The sequence below is a fragment of the Ursus arctos genome, unplaced genomic scaffold (assembly GCF_023065955.2).
Source record: "Ursus arctos isolate Adak ecotype North America unplaced genomic scaffold, UrsArc2.0 scaffold_33, whole genome shotgun sequence".
Classification (NCBI taxonomy): domain Eukaryota; kingdom Metazoa; phylum Chordata; class Mammalia; order Carnivora; family Ursidae; genus Ursus; species Ursus arctos.
The window spans coordinates 22510635-22524624 of record NW_026623019.1 but is presented as its reverse complement, the minus strand read 5'-3'; the positions used below and the strand labels follow the sequence as shown (position 1 = coordinate 22524624).

Below are 13990 nucleotides of genomic sequence, written 5' to 3'. Positions count from 1 at the left end.
AGGATAGAAATTTTAAATGTAGTTAAGAGACATCAAACATTTTACAAAATCAAGCATTTTACAAAAACCATAAAACATGTCCAACTTTGTAAATAAAATTTTTTAAATTAAAAAAAACCCAAAACTCATGCAAAATGAATATTGTTTAGTGACATCTAATAAAACCAATAAAATATGGAAATAATAAACACTAAATTCATGTTAACAGTTACTCTTACAATAGGGCACGAGGTACTGGTAATGTTCCAGTTTTTAAGTTAAATGGTGTTATCATGGATGGTCTTTAAAAAAGAAAGGCTTATAGAGTTATAATTTACATACCATAAAATTCACCCTTCGTTAAATGTATAATTCAATACAATAACTTGTAATGAATTTTAAGAACTGTGCAACCATAACCATAGTCCATTTTTGAGATTTATCCATGTTACATTATAGTGTGTGTCAGTAGTTCATCTCAGTTCATTGCTGAATAGCATTTCATTGTGTAAATGTTCTTTATTCAATAGTTGATGGAATTTGCTGTGAACATTTCATACATGTATTTGTGTAGATACTTGTTTTCATTTCTCTTAGGTGGATACTTAGGAGTGAAATTGCTGGGTTGTATGGTCAAGCTGTTTTCCAGAGTGTACCATTTTTCATTCCCACAAGTAACGTATGAGGGTTCCAGTTTCTCCACATCCCCACCAACACTTGATATTGTCTCTTGTTTTGATTATAGCCATACTAGTGGGTATGTAGTGTATCTCGTTGTTTTAATTTGCATTTCTCTAATGTCTAATGATTTTGAACATCTTTTCATGCATTCATCAGCCAATCTTAATGTCATCTTTGGTGAAATGTCTATTCACATATTTTGCCCGTTTTTAAAGTTTGTCATCTTATTGTTTTGTGAGATTCCTTTATACATTCTAGCTACAAGTTCTTTATCAAATATATGATTTGTAAATATTCTTTCACAGAATGCGATTTGCCTTTTTCTTTTTTTTTAAAGAGTTTATTTATTTATTTGAGAGAGAGAGTGCGTGCTCACACAAGCAGGGGGGAGGGGCAGAGGGAGAAGCAGAATCCCCACTGAGCAGGGAGCCTGATGTGGGGCTCAATCCTAGCATGACCTAAGCTGAAGGCAGACACTTAACCCACTGAGCCACCCAGGTGCCCTGCCTTTTCATTTTCTTAATGTTTTCTTTTGAAATGCAAAAGTTTCTAATTTTGATGAAGTCTGTCATTTTTTTTCTTTTATAGATTGTGATTTTTGGTATTCATTTAATAGCTCTTGCCTAACCCAGGTCCAAAATGATTTATCCTAGAAGTTTTATAGCTCTATTTATTGCTTTAAAATCTATGATCCATTTTTTTTATTGTGACAAAATACCTTTAACGTAAAACTTACCATCTTGACCATTTTGAAGTGTATAGTTCAGTAGTATGAACTACATTGATATTGTTGTGCAGCCATCATCACCATCCATCCCCATAACTCTTTGTGTCTTGTAAATATGAAAATCTATACTTATTAAATAATAACTCCCCATTCTTCTGTCCCCATAGCCCATGGCAACCACCATTCTACTCTGTCTCTATGACTGTACTCTTAAGTACCTCATATAAGTAGAATCAGACACAGTATTTGTCTTTTTGTGACTGACTTATTTCACTTAGCATAACATCTTCAAGTTTCACCCATTTTATATATTATTGTAGAATTTCCTTTTTTTCCATTTTATACTTTTGCTTATCCATTCATCTGTTAGTGGTCACTTGGGTTGCTTCCATGTTTTAGCTCATGTGAATGATGCTGCTGTGAACGTGGTTGTACAAATATCTCTGAGACCCTGCTTCCAATTCTTTTGGGAATACACCCAGAAGTGGAGTTGCTGGATCATGTGGTAATTCTACTTTTAATTTTTTGAGAAATAGTCATACTGTTTTTACACAGTGTCTGTACTATTTTACATTCCTGCCGACAGTGTGCAAAGGTTCTGATTTCTTCACAGCACTTGTTTTTTGGACAGCAGCATTCTAATGGATATGAGGTGGTAATTCATTGTAGTGTGGTTTTTTTGTTTGTTTTTGAGAGAGAGAGAGAGAGAGCATGTGCTTGTGGGCCAGGGGTAGGGCAGAGGGAGGGAGGGAGAGAGAATCTTAAGTGGGCTCTGCACACAAGGCTCGATTTCAGGGCAGTGAGATCATGACCTGAGCTGAATCAAGAGTTGGATGCTTAATTGTTTAAGCCACCCAAGTGCCCCTCATTGTAGTTTTGATTTGCATTTCCCTAATCATTAGTGATGTTAAACATTTTTCATGTGCTTATTGGCATTCATGTATCTTCTGTGAAGAAATGTCTATTTGAGTCCTTTACCCTTTTTTAAATTGGGTTGTTTATTGTTTTTTTGGTGTTTTTGTTTTTTATTCTTTGTCTTTTTAAAAAAAGATTTTATTTATTTGAGAGAGCAGGAGCACGGGGGAGGGGCAGAAGGATAGGGAGAAACAGACTCCCCGCTGAACAGGGAGCCCAATATGGGGCTCGAGCCCAGGACCCTGAGATCACAACCTGAACCGAAGGCAGATGCTTAACCAACTGAGCCACCCAGGTGTCCCTTTGTTGTTACTGTTATTGAGTTTTAGGTGTTCTCTATATATCCTGAATATTAATCCCTTATCGGATGTATGATTTGCAAAAAAATTTTTTTTCGTTCTGTGAATTGACTTGGTCATGGTGTGTAATTTTTTCAATTAGTTGTTGAATTCTGTTTGCTAGTATGTTGTTGAGGATTTTTGCATTGATATACATATGAGACATTTGTCTATAGTTTTCATGTAGTGTCATTGTCTAGCTTGGGTATCAGGGTTATGCTGCCTTAAAAAATGAGTTAAGAAATGTTTTCTCCTCTTCATTTTTTGGGAAGAGTTTGAGAAGCATTGATAGTACGTCTTCTTTAAATGTTTGGTAGAATTCACCAGTGAAACAGTCAAGTCCGGGGCTTTTCTTTGTGGGGAGGGTTTTGATTACTGATTAAATCTCTTTAGTAGTTACAGGTCTATTCAGATTTTCTATTTTCATGACTTAGTCTTGGTAGGTTTTTGTTTCTAGGTATTTGTCCATTTCATCTAGGTTATCCAATGTATTTGGCATGCAGTTGTTCATAGTACTCTCTTATAATCCTATTTCTGTAGAACCAGTAGTAATGTCTGCATTTTCATTCATGATTTTAGTAATTCGAGTCTTTTCTTCGTCCATCTCGCTAAAGATTTGTCAATTTTGTTGATCTTTTTGAAGATCCCACTTTTGATTTCATTGATTTTCTCTATTTTTCTATTCTCTGTTTTATGTACCTGTTCTAATCTTTATCATTTTCTTCCTTCTGCTAGCTTTGGATTTAGTTTTGTTGTTTTTCCAGTTCCTTAAGTTGTAAAGTTGAGTTGTTGACTTGAGATCTTACTTGTTTTTTAAGGTAAGCCTTTTATAGGTATTAATTTCTCCCTTAACACTGTTTTTGCTGCATTCTGTAAGTTTTGGTATGGTGTGTTTTGGTTTTCATTTGTCCCTAAGTATTTTTTTAATTTCCCTTGTGATTTCTTTCTTGATCCATTGGTTGTTTAAAACTGTGTTGCTGAATTTCTGCAATTTTGTAAATTTTCCACTTTATGTTATCGATTTCTAACTCTATCCCACTGTGGTCAGAGAAGATACTTTATACAGTATCTTTTAAAATCTATCGAGACTTCATTTGTGGCCCTGTATGTGGGCTGTCCTCGAAAATATCCCATGTGCCCTTGAAAAGAATGGGTATATTGTTAGTGTTATGTATATATTTGATAGATTTAGTTGGTTTATTGTATTGAGTTCTTTATTTCCTTATCTTCTGTCTGGTTATTCTCTTCATTATTGTGAGTGGGGTATTGAAGTCTCCAGTTGTTACTATAGAACTGCCTATTTCTCCAATTCTGTCAGTTTTTCTTAATATATCTTTATGGCGTGTCACTGCATATGTAAATGTTTATAACTGTTATATTTTCTTGCTGTATTAACCCTTTATTAATATATAATGTCTGTCTTTGTCCCTTGTAATCTTTTTTTATTTTAAAGACTGTTTTGTCTAATATTAGTATAGTCACTCCTGCTCTCTTTTGGTTAATATTTGCACAGAATATCTTTTTCCATCTCCTCACTTTCAACCTATTTGTGTCTTTGGATCCTAAGTGAGTCTCTTATAGAGACCATATAGTTGGATATGTGTTTTTATTCATTCTGCCAATCTCTGTCTTTTGATTAGGGAGTTTAATCCATTTACATTTAAAGTAATTATGGATAATGAGAGTCTTCTATCAGTGTGCCGTTTGTTTTTTATATGCCCTATAGCTTTGTCATCCCTCATTTCCTGCATTACTGTCTTTTTTGTGTGTAGTTAATTTTTTTGTAGTGAAATGTTTAAATTCCTTTCTTGTTTCCTTGTGTGTATATTCTTTGGCTGTTTTCTTTGTGATTACCATGGGGATTACATTTAATATCCTGAAGTTATAACACTCTAATTTGAATTTATAGCAGCATAACTTCATTAACATACAAAACCTCTGGTCCTTTACACTGCCATCCCTAGCCCTTTCAGTTGTTGATGTTACAAAATTACATCTTTATACATTGTGTGCCCCAAAACATTAATGATTATTTTAAGTGCATTAGTCTCCTAAATTATGTAGAAAACAAGATTTGGAATTACAAGCCAAAGTTACAGTCATACTACCTTTTACATTGTTTTTTTTTTCTTTAAATGTATTAATCTTTTAAATCATGTAGAAAACGAAAAATACGATTAAATATCATTGTTACAGTAATACCAGCTTTTATAATTGCCTGTATATTTACCTTTATGTAGAGGTATATTTCTCCAAATGGCTTTGAGTTACTGTCTAATGTCCTTTCTTTTCACCTTGCCAGAACTCCCTTGGACATTTCTTGCAGAGCAGGTCTAGTGTTCACAAACAACCTCAGTTTTTGTTTATCTGGGAATGTCTCAATTTCTCCTTCATTTTTTTTAAAGATTATATTTATTTATTTGATAGAAGGAGCATGAGCAGGGGCAGGGGCAGAGGGAGAGGAGAGAAGAGAATCTCAAGGAGACTCCCTGCTTAGTGTGGAGCCCAATGCAGGGCTTCATCCTAGGGCCCCGAGATCATGATCTGAGCTGAAGTCAGACGTTTAACCGACCAAGCCACCCAGGCACCCCTCCTTCATTTTTGAATGACAGTTTTGCCATATATCAGATAATTGGTTGAAAGTTTTTTCTTTTAGCATTTGACTATATTGGCCCATGTCTTCTGGGCTCCAAAGTTTCTGAAGAGAAATCTGCTAATGGTCATAGTAAATATCCCTCGTATGCGGTAATTCACTTCTTCTCACTGCTTTTAGGGTTTTTTCTTTGTCTTTGTCTTTTGAAAGCTTTTTTTTTTTTTTTAAGAGTTGCTTAGTTATTAGAGAGAGAGGGAGAGAGAGAGCTGGGAAGGGGCAGAGGGAGAGAATCTCAAGCAGACTCCCCACTGAGCACAGAGCCCAATGCAGGGCTCAATCCCACAGTCCATGAGATCATGACCTGAACTGAAACCAAGAGTCTGACACTCAACCGACTAAGCCACCCAGACACCCCTTGAAGGCTTGTTTATAATGGGTCTTGGTTGGCTTTCTCTGAGTTCATCTTAACATGGAAGCTTCTTTGAGCTTCTTTGATGTTTATACTCATGTGTTTTATCAAATTTGGAAAGTTTTCAGCTATTATTTTTTAGGGTTTTTTTATATTTCATTTTATTATTTTTATTTAAATTCAAGTTAGTTAACATATAGTGTAGTATTGGTTTCAGGAGCAAAATTTAGTTATTCACCACTTACATATAACACTCAGTGCTCATTACAAGTGCCCTCTTTAATGCCCATTGCCCATTTAGCCCATTCCCCACCCACCTCACCTCCAGCAATCCTCAGTTTGTTCTCTATAGTTAAGAGTCTTTTTTTCCCCTAAGATTTTATTTATTTATTTGAGAGAGAAAGAACATGGGTAGGGTGAGGGGCAGAGGGAGAAGCAGGCTCCCCACTGAGCAGGAAGCCTGACATGGGGCTCAGTCCTGGGACCCCGAGATCATGACCTGAGCCAAAGGCAGACACTTAACCCAGCTGAGCCACCCAGGTGCCTCAGTTAAAAGTCTTTTATGGTTTGCGTCCCTCTCTGTTTTTATCTTTTTTTGAAGATTTTATTTATTTATTTTGACAGAGAGTGTGAGCAGGGGGAGGGGCAGAGGGAGAGGGAGAGAGAAAATCTCAAGTGGACTCCACACTGAGTGCAGAGCCCAATGTGGGGCTCGATCCCATGACCCCGAGATTATGACCTGAGCCAAAACAAAGAGTCGGATGCTTAACCAACTGAGCCACCCAGGTGACCCTCTGTTTTTATCTTATTTTATTTTTCATTCCCTTCTGTGTTCATCTGTTTTGCTTCTTAAATTCCATATACAAGTGTAATCATGTGGTATTTGTCTTTCTCTGACTGACTTATTTTGCTTGGCATAATATACTCTAGTTCCGTCATGTTGTTGCAAATGGCAAGATTTCATTCTTTTTGTGGCTGAGTAATATCCCATTATACACACACACACACACACACACACACCCCACATCATCTTTATTGATTCATCAGTTGATGGACATTTTGACTCGTTCTGTAACTTGGCAATTGTTGGTAGTGCTGCTATGAACATTAGGGTGTGTGAGCCCCTTTGAATCAGCATTTTTGTATCCTTTAGATAAATACCTTGTAGAACAATTGCTAGGTTGCAGGGTAGTTCTATTTTTGACTTTTTGAGGAACCTTCATACTGTTTTCCACAGTGGCTCTACCAGTTTGCAGTCCCACCAATAGTGTAAGACTGTTCCTCTTTCTCTACATCTTTGCCAACATCTGTTGTTTCCTGAGTTGTTAATTTTAGCCGTTCTGACAGGTGTGAGGTGGTATCTCACCATGGTTTTGATTTGTATTTCCCTGATGATGAGTGATGCTGAGCATTTTTTCATGTGTCTGTCAGCCATTTGTATGTCTTCTTTGGCAACATGTCTGTTCATGTTTTCTGCCCATTTTCTTAACTGGATTATTTATTTTTTGAGTGTTGAGTTTGATGACTTCTTTATAGATTCTGGGTACTAGCCCTTTATCTGATATGTCATTTGCAAATATCTTCTCCCATTCTGTCGGTTGCCTTTTAGTTTTGTTGATTGTTTCCTTCATTATGCGGAAGCTTTCTATCTTAATTAAGTCCCAGTATTTCATTTTTGCTTTTGCTTCCCTTGCCTCTGGTTATGTGTCTAGTAGGAAGTTGCTGTGGCTGAGGTCAAAGAGGTTGCTGCCTGTGTTCTCCTCTAAGATTTTGAAGGTTTTCTGTGTATATTTAGGTCTTTTGTCCATTTTGAATTTATTTTTGTGCATGGTGTAAAAAAGTTCAGCCACTATTTCTTAAAATATTCTCTATGCTCTTTTGTCTCCTTCTGAGACCCCCACACTATGCATATTGGTCGGCTTGATGGTATCCTGTAGGTCCCTTGGGCTCTGTTTGCTTTCCTTCATTTATTTTTCTTTCTGTTCTTCTGCCTACATGATCTCCGTTGTCCTGTCTTTAAGTTCACTGACTCTTTCTTCTGCTTGCTCAACTCCGCCTTTAATGTGTCATCTTAGTTATTGTACTTTTCAGCTCCAGGATTTTTTTTTTTTTTATATCTTTTTAGGTTTTCTGTCTCTTTATATTTCCATTTTGTTCACACATTGTTTTCTTGATTTTATCCACAACTTCCTTTAGTTCTTTGAGCATCTTTATGACAGTTGTTTTAAAGTCTTTTTCTCACATAACTGCTGTAAGTCTTTTTCAGAGACAGTTTCTGTTGATTTATTTTTTGCCTCTCAATGGGCCATACTTCCCTATTTCTTTGAATACATTGTGATTTTTTGTCAAATGCTAGACATTTGAATCTAATAATGTTGTAACTCTGGAGATCAAAGTCTGCTTCCTTGGGAAGTGGTGTTTTTTATTATTTTTGGGTTTTTTTATTGTTGTAGGCTATCTCTGTTCCAAGTATGAACATGAGGTGTAAACTTAATTTCTTAGGTCTTTTCTGAGCCTTTTTCCTTGGGCATGCACAATCAGTTTCTAATTTTCCCCTTATAGGCATTTGTTTTTGAATGTCCTGGTTTTTAATGTCTGGCCCCCCAAAGTGAAAAAGTAAAAAATGAAGAAAGGAAAAAAGGGCACTAGCGCTTTAAATCCAGTGGCGGTCACTGCAGCTGGAGGGAGAGGGGCTTGCAACAATTTGAGGAGGTACACTATAATAGTTGCCTGCGTCTTTGTCTCTTTGTCTGCACTTCTGTGATCAGAGTGCAATCAGTAACCAGAGCAGATTCCCATTATTTGGAGGACAGGGTCCTTTTTGCCCACCCTAGTTCCCATAAACTCTGCAAGCTGCTCCACAAATGTTCACAAAGCTCCCTGCCACATGGCTGCGGTTGGGGGATGAGTAGCTGCGACTGTGATAAAAGCCAAAATTAATTAAAGTTAACCTCAGTTTACCAACCACGTCTTGCCCAGGAAGTTAAAAGCCTTCAGCAGATTGCAGAGTTCTAAAACAGTTACATCAGGTAGATTCTGCCGGTGCAATTATAGTCTAGATGAGGAGACAGATTCCTGGTGCTTCTTTCTCTGTCTTCTCAGGATCCTCTCTTTGATTCATTTTTGAGTTAACTTTTGTGTATGGTGTGAAAAAAGAGGCCAAATTCACTTTTTGGAATGTGTGAATCCAGTTGTCCCAGCACTACTTGTTGAAAACACTCTTGTTTCCGTATTGAAGTACCTTATTCCTTTGTAAAAAGTAAACTGACCAGGGGCGCCTGGGTGACTCAGTCAGTTAAGCGTCAGCCTTCAGCTCAAGTCATGATCCTGCGGTCCTGGGATCAAGCCCCGTTTTGGGTTCTCCACTCAGTGGGGAGCCTACTTCTCCCTCTCCCTCTGCCCCTCTCCCCCACTCATGAGCTCTCTTTCTCAAATAAATAAATAAAATCTTTGAAAAAAAATAAACTGACCATAAATGAGAAAGCATATGTCTAAACTCTCAATTATGTTCCAATGATCTATAAGGCTATACTTACACAAACACCATACTTTCTTTCTCATTATATGCTTGTCACATAATAGGTGTGTTCAGTATTTGAGTTATATTGAAATTGAATTGACTCAAATTATTAAAGAATATGTGTTCTTACATTTTCCACTTTTTTGTCTTTTTTTGGGAGGGCATGTGGTAGGGGGAGTTGTGGGTGATTTATTTTTGCTTCTTTTCTCCCTAATTTCTTATCAAACTGTCTTTTGAAAAATTTTGTTCTTACTCTATAAAGAAATCTTCTGCCTCACTGAAAAATACTCAAGGGCAGAGTACCCTTGGGATAGGCATGCTGGTAATAGTAGTAGCCATTGGAAAATAGAACACACTGGCTGAAACTACACTCTTTAGAGAAGTGAAATCCAGAAGCCAGTTATTTGCCATCATGTTATTTCTTTGAAGCTTAGTACTGTTTTAAGCATTGTTGTATTTATTATTTAAAGTGAATTCTTACCAGAATATACTAGACATATTTTATGAAGCAGTTGACTTAGAGTTATATGTATAACACTTAGCAATAGAATAACTCATGGGCAAGTTATTTAACTTTAGTGAGGCCTTGATTACTTTGTGGCAAAATAATTCTTGCTCTATCAATGTCTTATGATGTTAATGAGAGTCAAAGCGATGCTTTACATGAGTGCTTTGCAAAATACAATATGCTGCACAAATATTTTTAATGTCATTTGTTTATTAAGCAGTGATACACATTTTTGTTTCTTTTTTTTTTTTAAGATTCTGTTTATTTATTTGACAGAGATATAGACAGCCAGCGAGAGAGGGAACACAAGCAGGGGGAGTGCGAGAGGAAGAAGCAGGCTCATGGCGGAAGAGCCTGATGTGGGGCTCAATCCCACAACGCCGGGATCACGCCCTGAGCCGAAGGCAGACGCTTAACCTCTGTGCCACCCAGACGCCCCACACATTTTTGTTTCTTTCAAACACTTTCTAAGATAATATATAGGGAAAGGAATTTGAACTTTTGGGTCATTTGCTTACAAATACAATTAAATTGGGTAAAGTGAGTGTTATAGCTTAAGAATGTTGGACATATGTGAAACTAATGAGAGTGAGAGGATATTTTCTTCAGTCTATTTTTTTTAAAAAGATTTATTATTTGAGAGAGTGAATGGGGGGAGCGGGTGGGGAGAGGAAGGGAGGGAGAATCTCAAGCCAGCTCTGTGCTGAGCATGGAGCCTGACACAGGGCTCAATCTCATGACCCTGAGATCATGACCTGAGCTTGAAACCAAGCGTCAGACGCTTAACTGACTGAACCACCCAGGCACCTCTTCAGTCTCTGTCTTTATAACAAGAAGTTGAAGAAGAAATGCTGCTTTAATATGGAGAACATGTAAAATTTCTAATTTAATGTAATGGAGTAGATTGTGATAAAATCTTGTCTCTTTATCATGGGTACGTAGAATTTATGTAAAAAATATTTTTTAAATGTAATGTACAAGATGGAGCAATACAGAGCCACAATAATCAAGGCATTGTGGTATGGCATGGGGTAGACATATAGGTTGACAGAACAGAATTGAATCCAGAAAGAAACTCTTAAATTTATGGTCATTTGACTTGGTACAAGAATGCCAAGACAATTTGGTGGGGGAAGGAATAATCTTCTCAACAAATAATGCTGGATATCCACATGCAGAAGAATGAGTTTGGATCCTTTGTTCACTCCATACACAAAAGAATTACTCAAAATGGATTATAGACCTAAATGTAAGAGCTAAAGTGGTAAAGTTCTTAGAAGAAATTATAGGAGTAAATCTTCACAGCTTTGAGTTAGGTAGTGGTTTCTTGAATAAATTGGACATTGTCAAAATTCAGAAATTTTGTAATACAAAGGACACTACCAAGAATGTGAAAGGATGGGGCGCCTGGGTGGCTCAGTCGGTTAAGCGTCTGCCGTTGGCTCAGGTTGTGATCCCAGAGTCCTGGGATCAAGCCCCACATCAGGCTTCCTGCTCAGCGGGGAGTCTGTTTGTCCCTTGCCCCAGCCCTTCCCCCTCATGCTTGTGTGCTCTCTCTCTTTCCCTCAAATAAATAGATAAAATCTTAAAAAATAAAAATAAACCATGAAAGGACAACCCACAGAATGGGAGCAAATGTTTCCAAATCATATATTTGATAAGAGACTTTTATCTAGGATATATAAAGAACTCTTACAACTCAAAAGTAAAAAACAATCCAGTTAAAAAGTGGGCAAAGGATCTCAGTAGCCACTTTTCCAAAAAGATATACAAATGTCCAATAAGCACATGAAAAGATGCTCAGCACCATTAGCCATCAGGGAAATGCAGCTGAAAGCCACAGAGATACCACTTCACACTCACTTGGGTGGCTATGATCAATAAAGACAGATAATGGCAACTGTTGGTGAGAATGTGAGGAAATTAGAACCCTCATATCCTACTGATGGGATTGTAAAATGGTGCAGCCACTTTGGAAGACTATCTGGCAATTCCATATGTTCTAGCAGTTCTGCTTATAGATATGTATGCAAGAGAATTGAAAACATAGCCACACAAAAACTTGTTCTTGAATGTTTATAGTAGCATTAATTATAATAACCCAAAAGTAGAAGCCACCCAAATGTCCATCAACCAATGAATGGAGAAATAAAATATCACATATCCATCAGTGAGATATTATTTGGTAATCAGAAATGAAGTACTGCTGCAAGCTATAATATAGGTGAACTTTGAAAGCATTGTACTAAGTGAAAGAAGCCAGTCACAAAGACCACGTATTATATGGTTTGATTTATATCAGATGTCCAGAAAAGACAGATCTATACAGATAGAATGTAGATTAGTGTTGTGGCGGGGAAACTGAGGGGGCAGGTATTAGGAAGAAATGGAGAATGACTGCTTAAAGTTCAGGGTTTTTTGGGGGGGTGATGAAACTTATTAAATTGATTGTAGTTATGGTTGTACAACTTTGGATATATTAAAAAACCATTAAAATGTGCACATTAAAAGGGTGAATTATATGGTATATGGATAAAACTTTTTTTTTAAATCAAGCAGTACCCAACTCAAAAAAAAAAAAAATGAAGAAAAGGACATCTAAGAATGTGTCTCTACTGTTTATCTTCTGGAGATAGAGAAGAATCAGATGGTTGATTGTCTCTTAGTTACCATTTTTCTTTCATTCTCTAGCCTTCCGGTGGCTGACTAGGTTTATTAAATGTATACACTTTTGTGTTGAATGATAGTAAATCGTAATTCATTTTTGACAGGAATTGAGTTCTCAGACTTTATCACATGATGGAGGATTCTTCAATAGACTGGAAGATGATGTTCATAAAATTCTTATTAGAGAAAAAAGAAGAGAACAGCTTACAGAATATAATGGAACAGATAATTGCGCAGCTCATGAACACAACCAGGCATGTAAAATAGAAAATTCTCTTAAAATCACAGTGAAATTAAAACGCAATTTTCCTTTTTTAGAAAAACTTAAAACAGTGGAATCCAATTATGATGATATGATGCTACAGTTTTAGGATATTATCTTAGTCATTATCACGCATAGATACTTACATTAACAAGTGTAAGGCAGTCCATTCATTGAATATTTATTGAGTGTGTGCTGTGTGCTAGGTGCTGTCAGGCACCAGTGTAGGGGAGTGGGAACACGGAGATGGGTGGGACTGTCGTTCACTGTCGTTCACTTAGAGACTCAGAGCAGTGGGGATAAGAGGAGGCAGACCTATAGAGTATCATTCAGTATGATGAAGGCTTGAGAGAGAGAGATGAACAATACAAATGAAGTTTTGAATAGAGAAGGTGCTAGCTCCCTCCTTGGGTGAATTGTGAAAGGTGTCTGAAGAATTGACATTTGGTATGGACGTTGAATGATGAATAAACTGTAAGCAGAGAAATGGAGGGGTCCTATGGGAAGTGCAAAAACAGAGGCCCAGAGCTGCACAAGCCTTAGACAGAATATTGAGAAAAGAGAAGGTTCTGCACTGAGATACACAGAGTGTGTGAGGCTGGGGTAACGAGGCCAGGGAAATAGCTTAGGTTTAGATTATGAAGGTCTTTTTATGGGGAATTAAGAAGTTGGAATTTTAACCCGTAGACCAGGGGTTGCAAACTATTGGCCACAAGCTAAGAATGGTATTCACATTTTAAATATATTACTCAAAAAACAAGAAAGAAAAGATCTCATATAGAGACCTGTAAGTCTGCATTTATTTTTCTTACCACAACTGCTGGTCTTCTGTTTTATTTATTCCTCGTTTTTGTTTTTGTTTTTTTTGGTCTAACTTATTCTTAAACTTGCACCTGTTCTTTACCTTATATTGACCTCCAATCCATCAATAACTGTTCTCAGCCTGAAATTGTAGTAAGTAATTTCAGTAGTGTTCCCATGAATGCTTTCCCTTTACCTCCTTGATATTCTCTTCTTCCCTTGTAGGTGCACAGCACTGGCACAGTATTGCCTACTTTCTCTATTCTTTTTTTTTTTTTTAAGATTTTATTTATTTATTTGACAGAGATAGAGACAGCCAGCGAGAGAGGGAACACAAGCAGGGGGAGTGGGAGAGGAAGAAGCAGGCTCATAGCGGAGGAGCCTGATGTGGGGCTCGATCCCATAACGCCGGGATCACGCCCTGAGCTGAAGGCAGACGCTTAACCGCTGTGCCACCCAGGCGCCCCTACTTTCTCTATTCTTATTTAATTCCTTCGCTGCCAGGTGTTGCTGGAAAATATATATATATTTTAAGACAGTTGTAATGTTCTGTTCTGAAAATCAGTGCTTTGTAACTTTTGCCAGATCTT

General features: G+C 37.1%; 1 protein-coding gene across 8 annotated transcripts in view; it reads left to right on the top strand.

Annotated features, from left to right (window-relative positions):
* The window catches only part of GKAP1 (G kinase anchoring protein 1), an 82118-nt gene that overhangs the window by 51426 nt on the left and 16702 nt on the right, over positions 1-13990 (top strand). For 6 of the 8 annotated variants that reach the window (XM_057305565.1, XM_057305563.1, XM_057305564.1 and 3 more), the window contains one exon: positions 12442-12591. The exons of the other annotated variants lie outside the window; for them this stretch is intronic. In XM_057305565.1, the coding sequence (XP_057161548.1) occupies positions 12442-12591 (150 nt within the window). The remainder of the gene's footprint in view (positions 1-12441; positions 12592-13990) is intronic. 8 annotated transcript variants of the gene reach the window in all.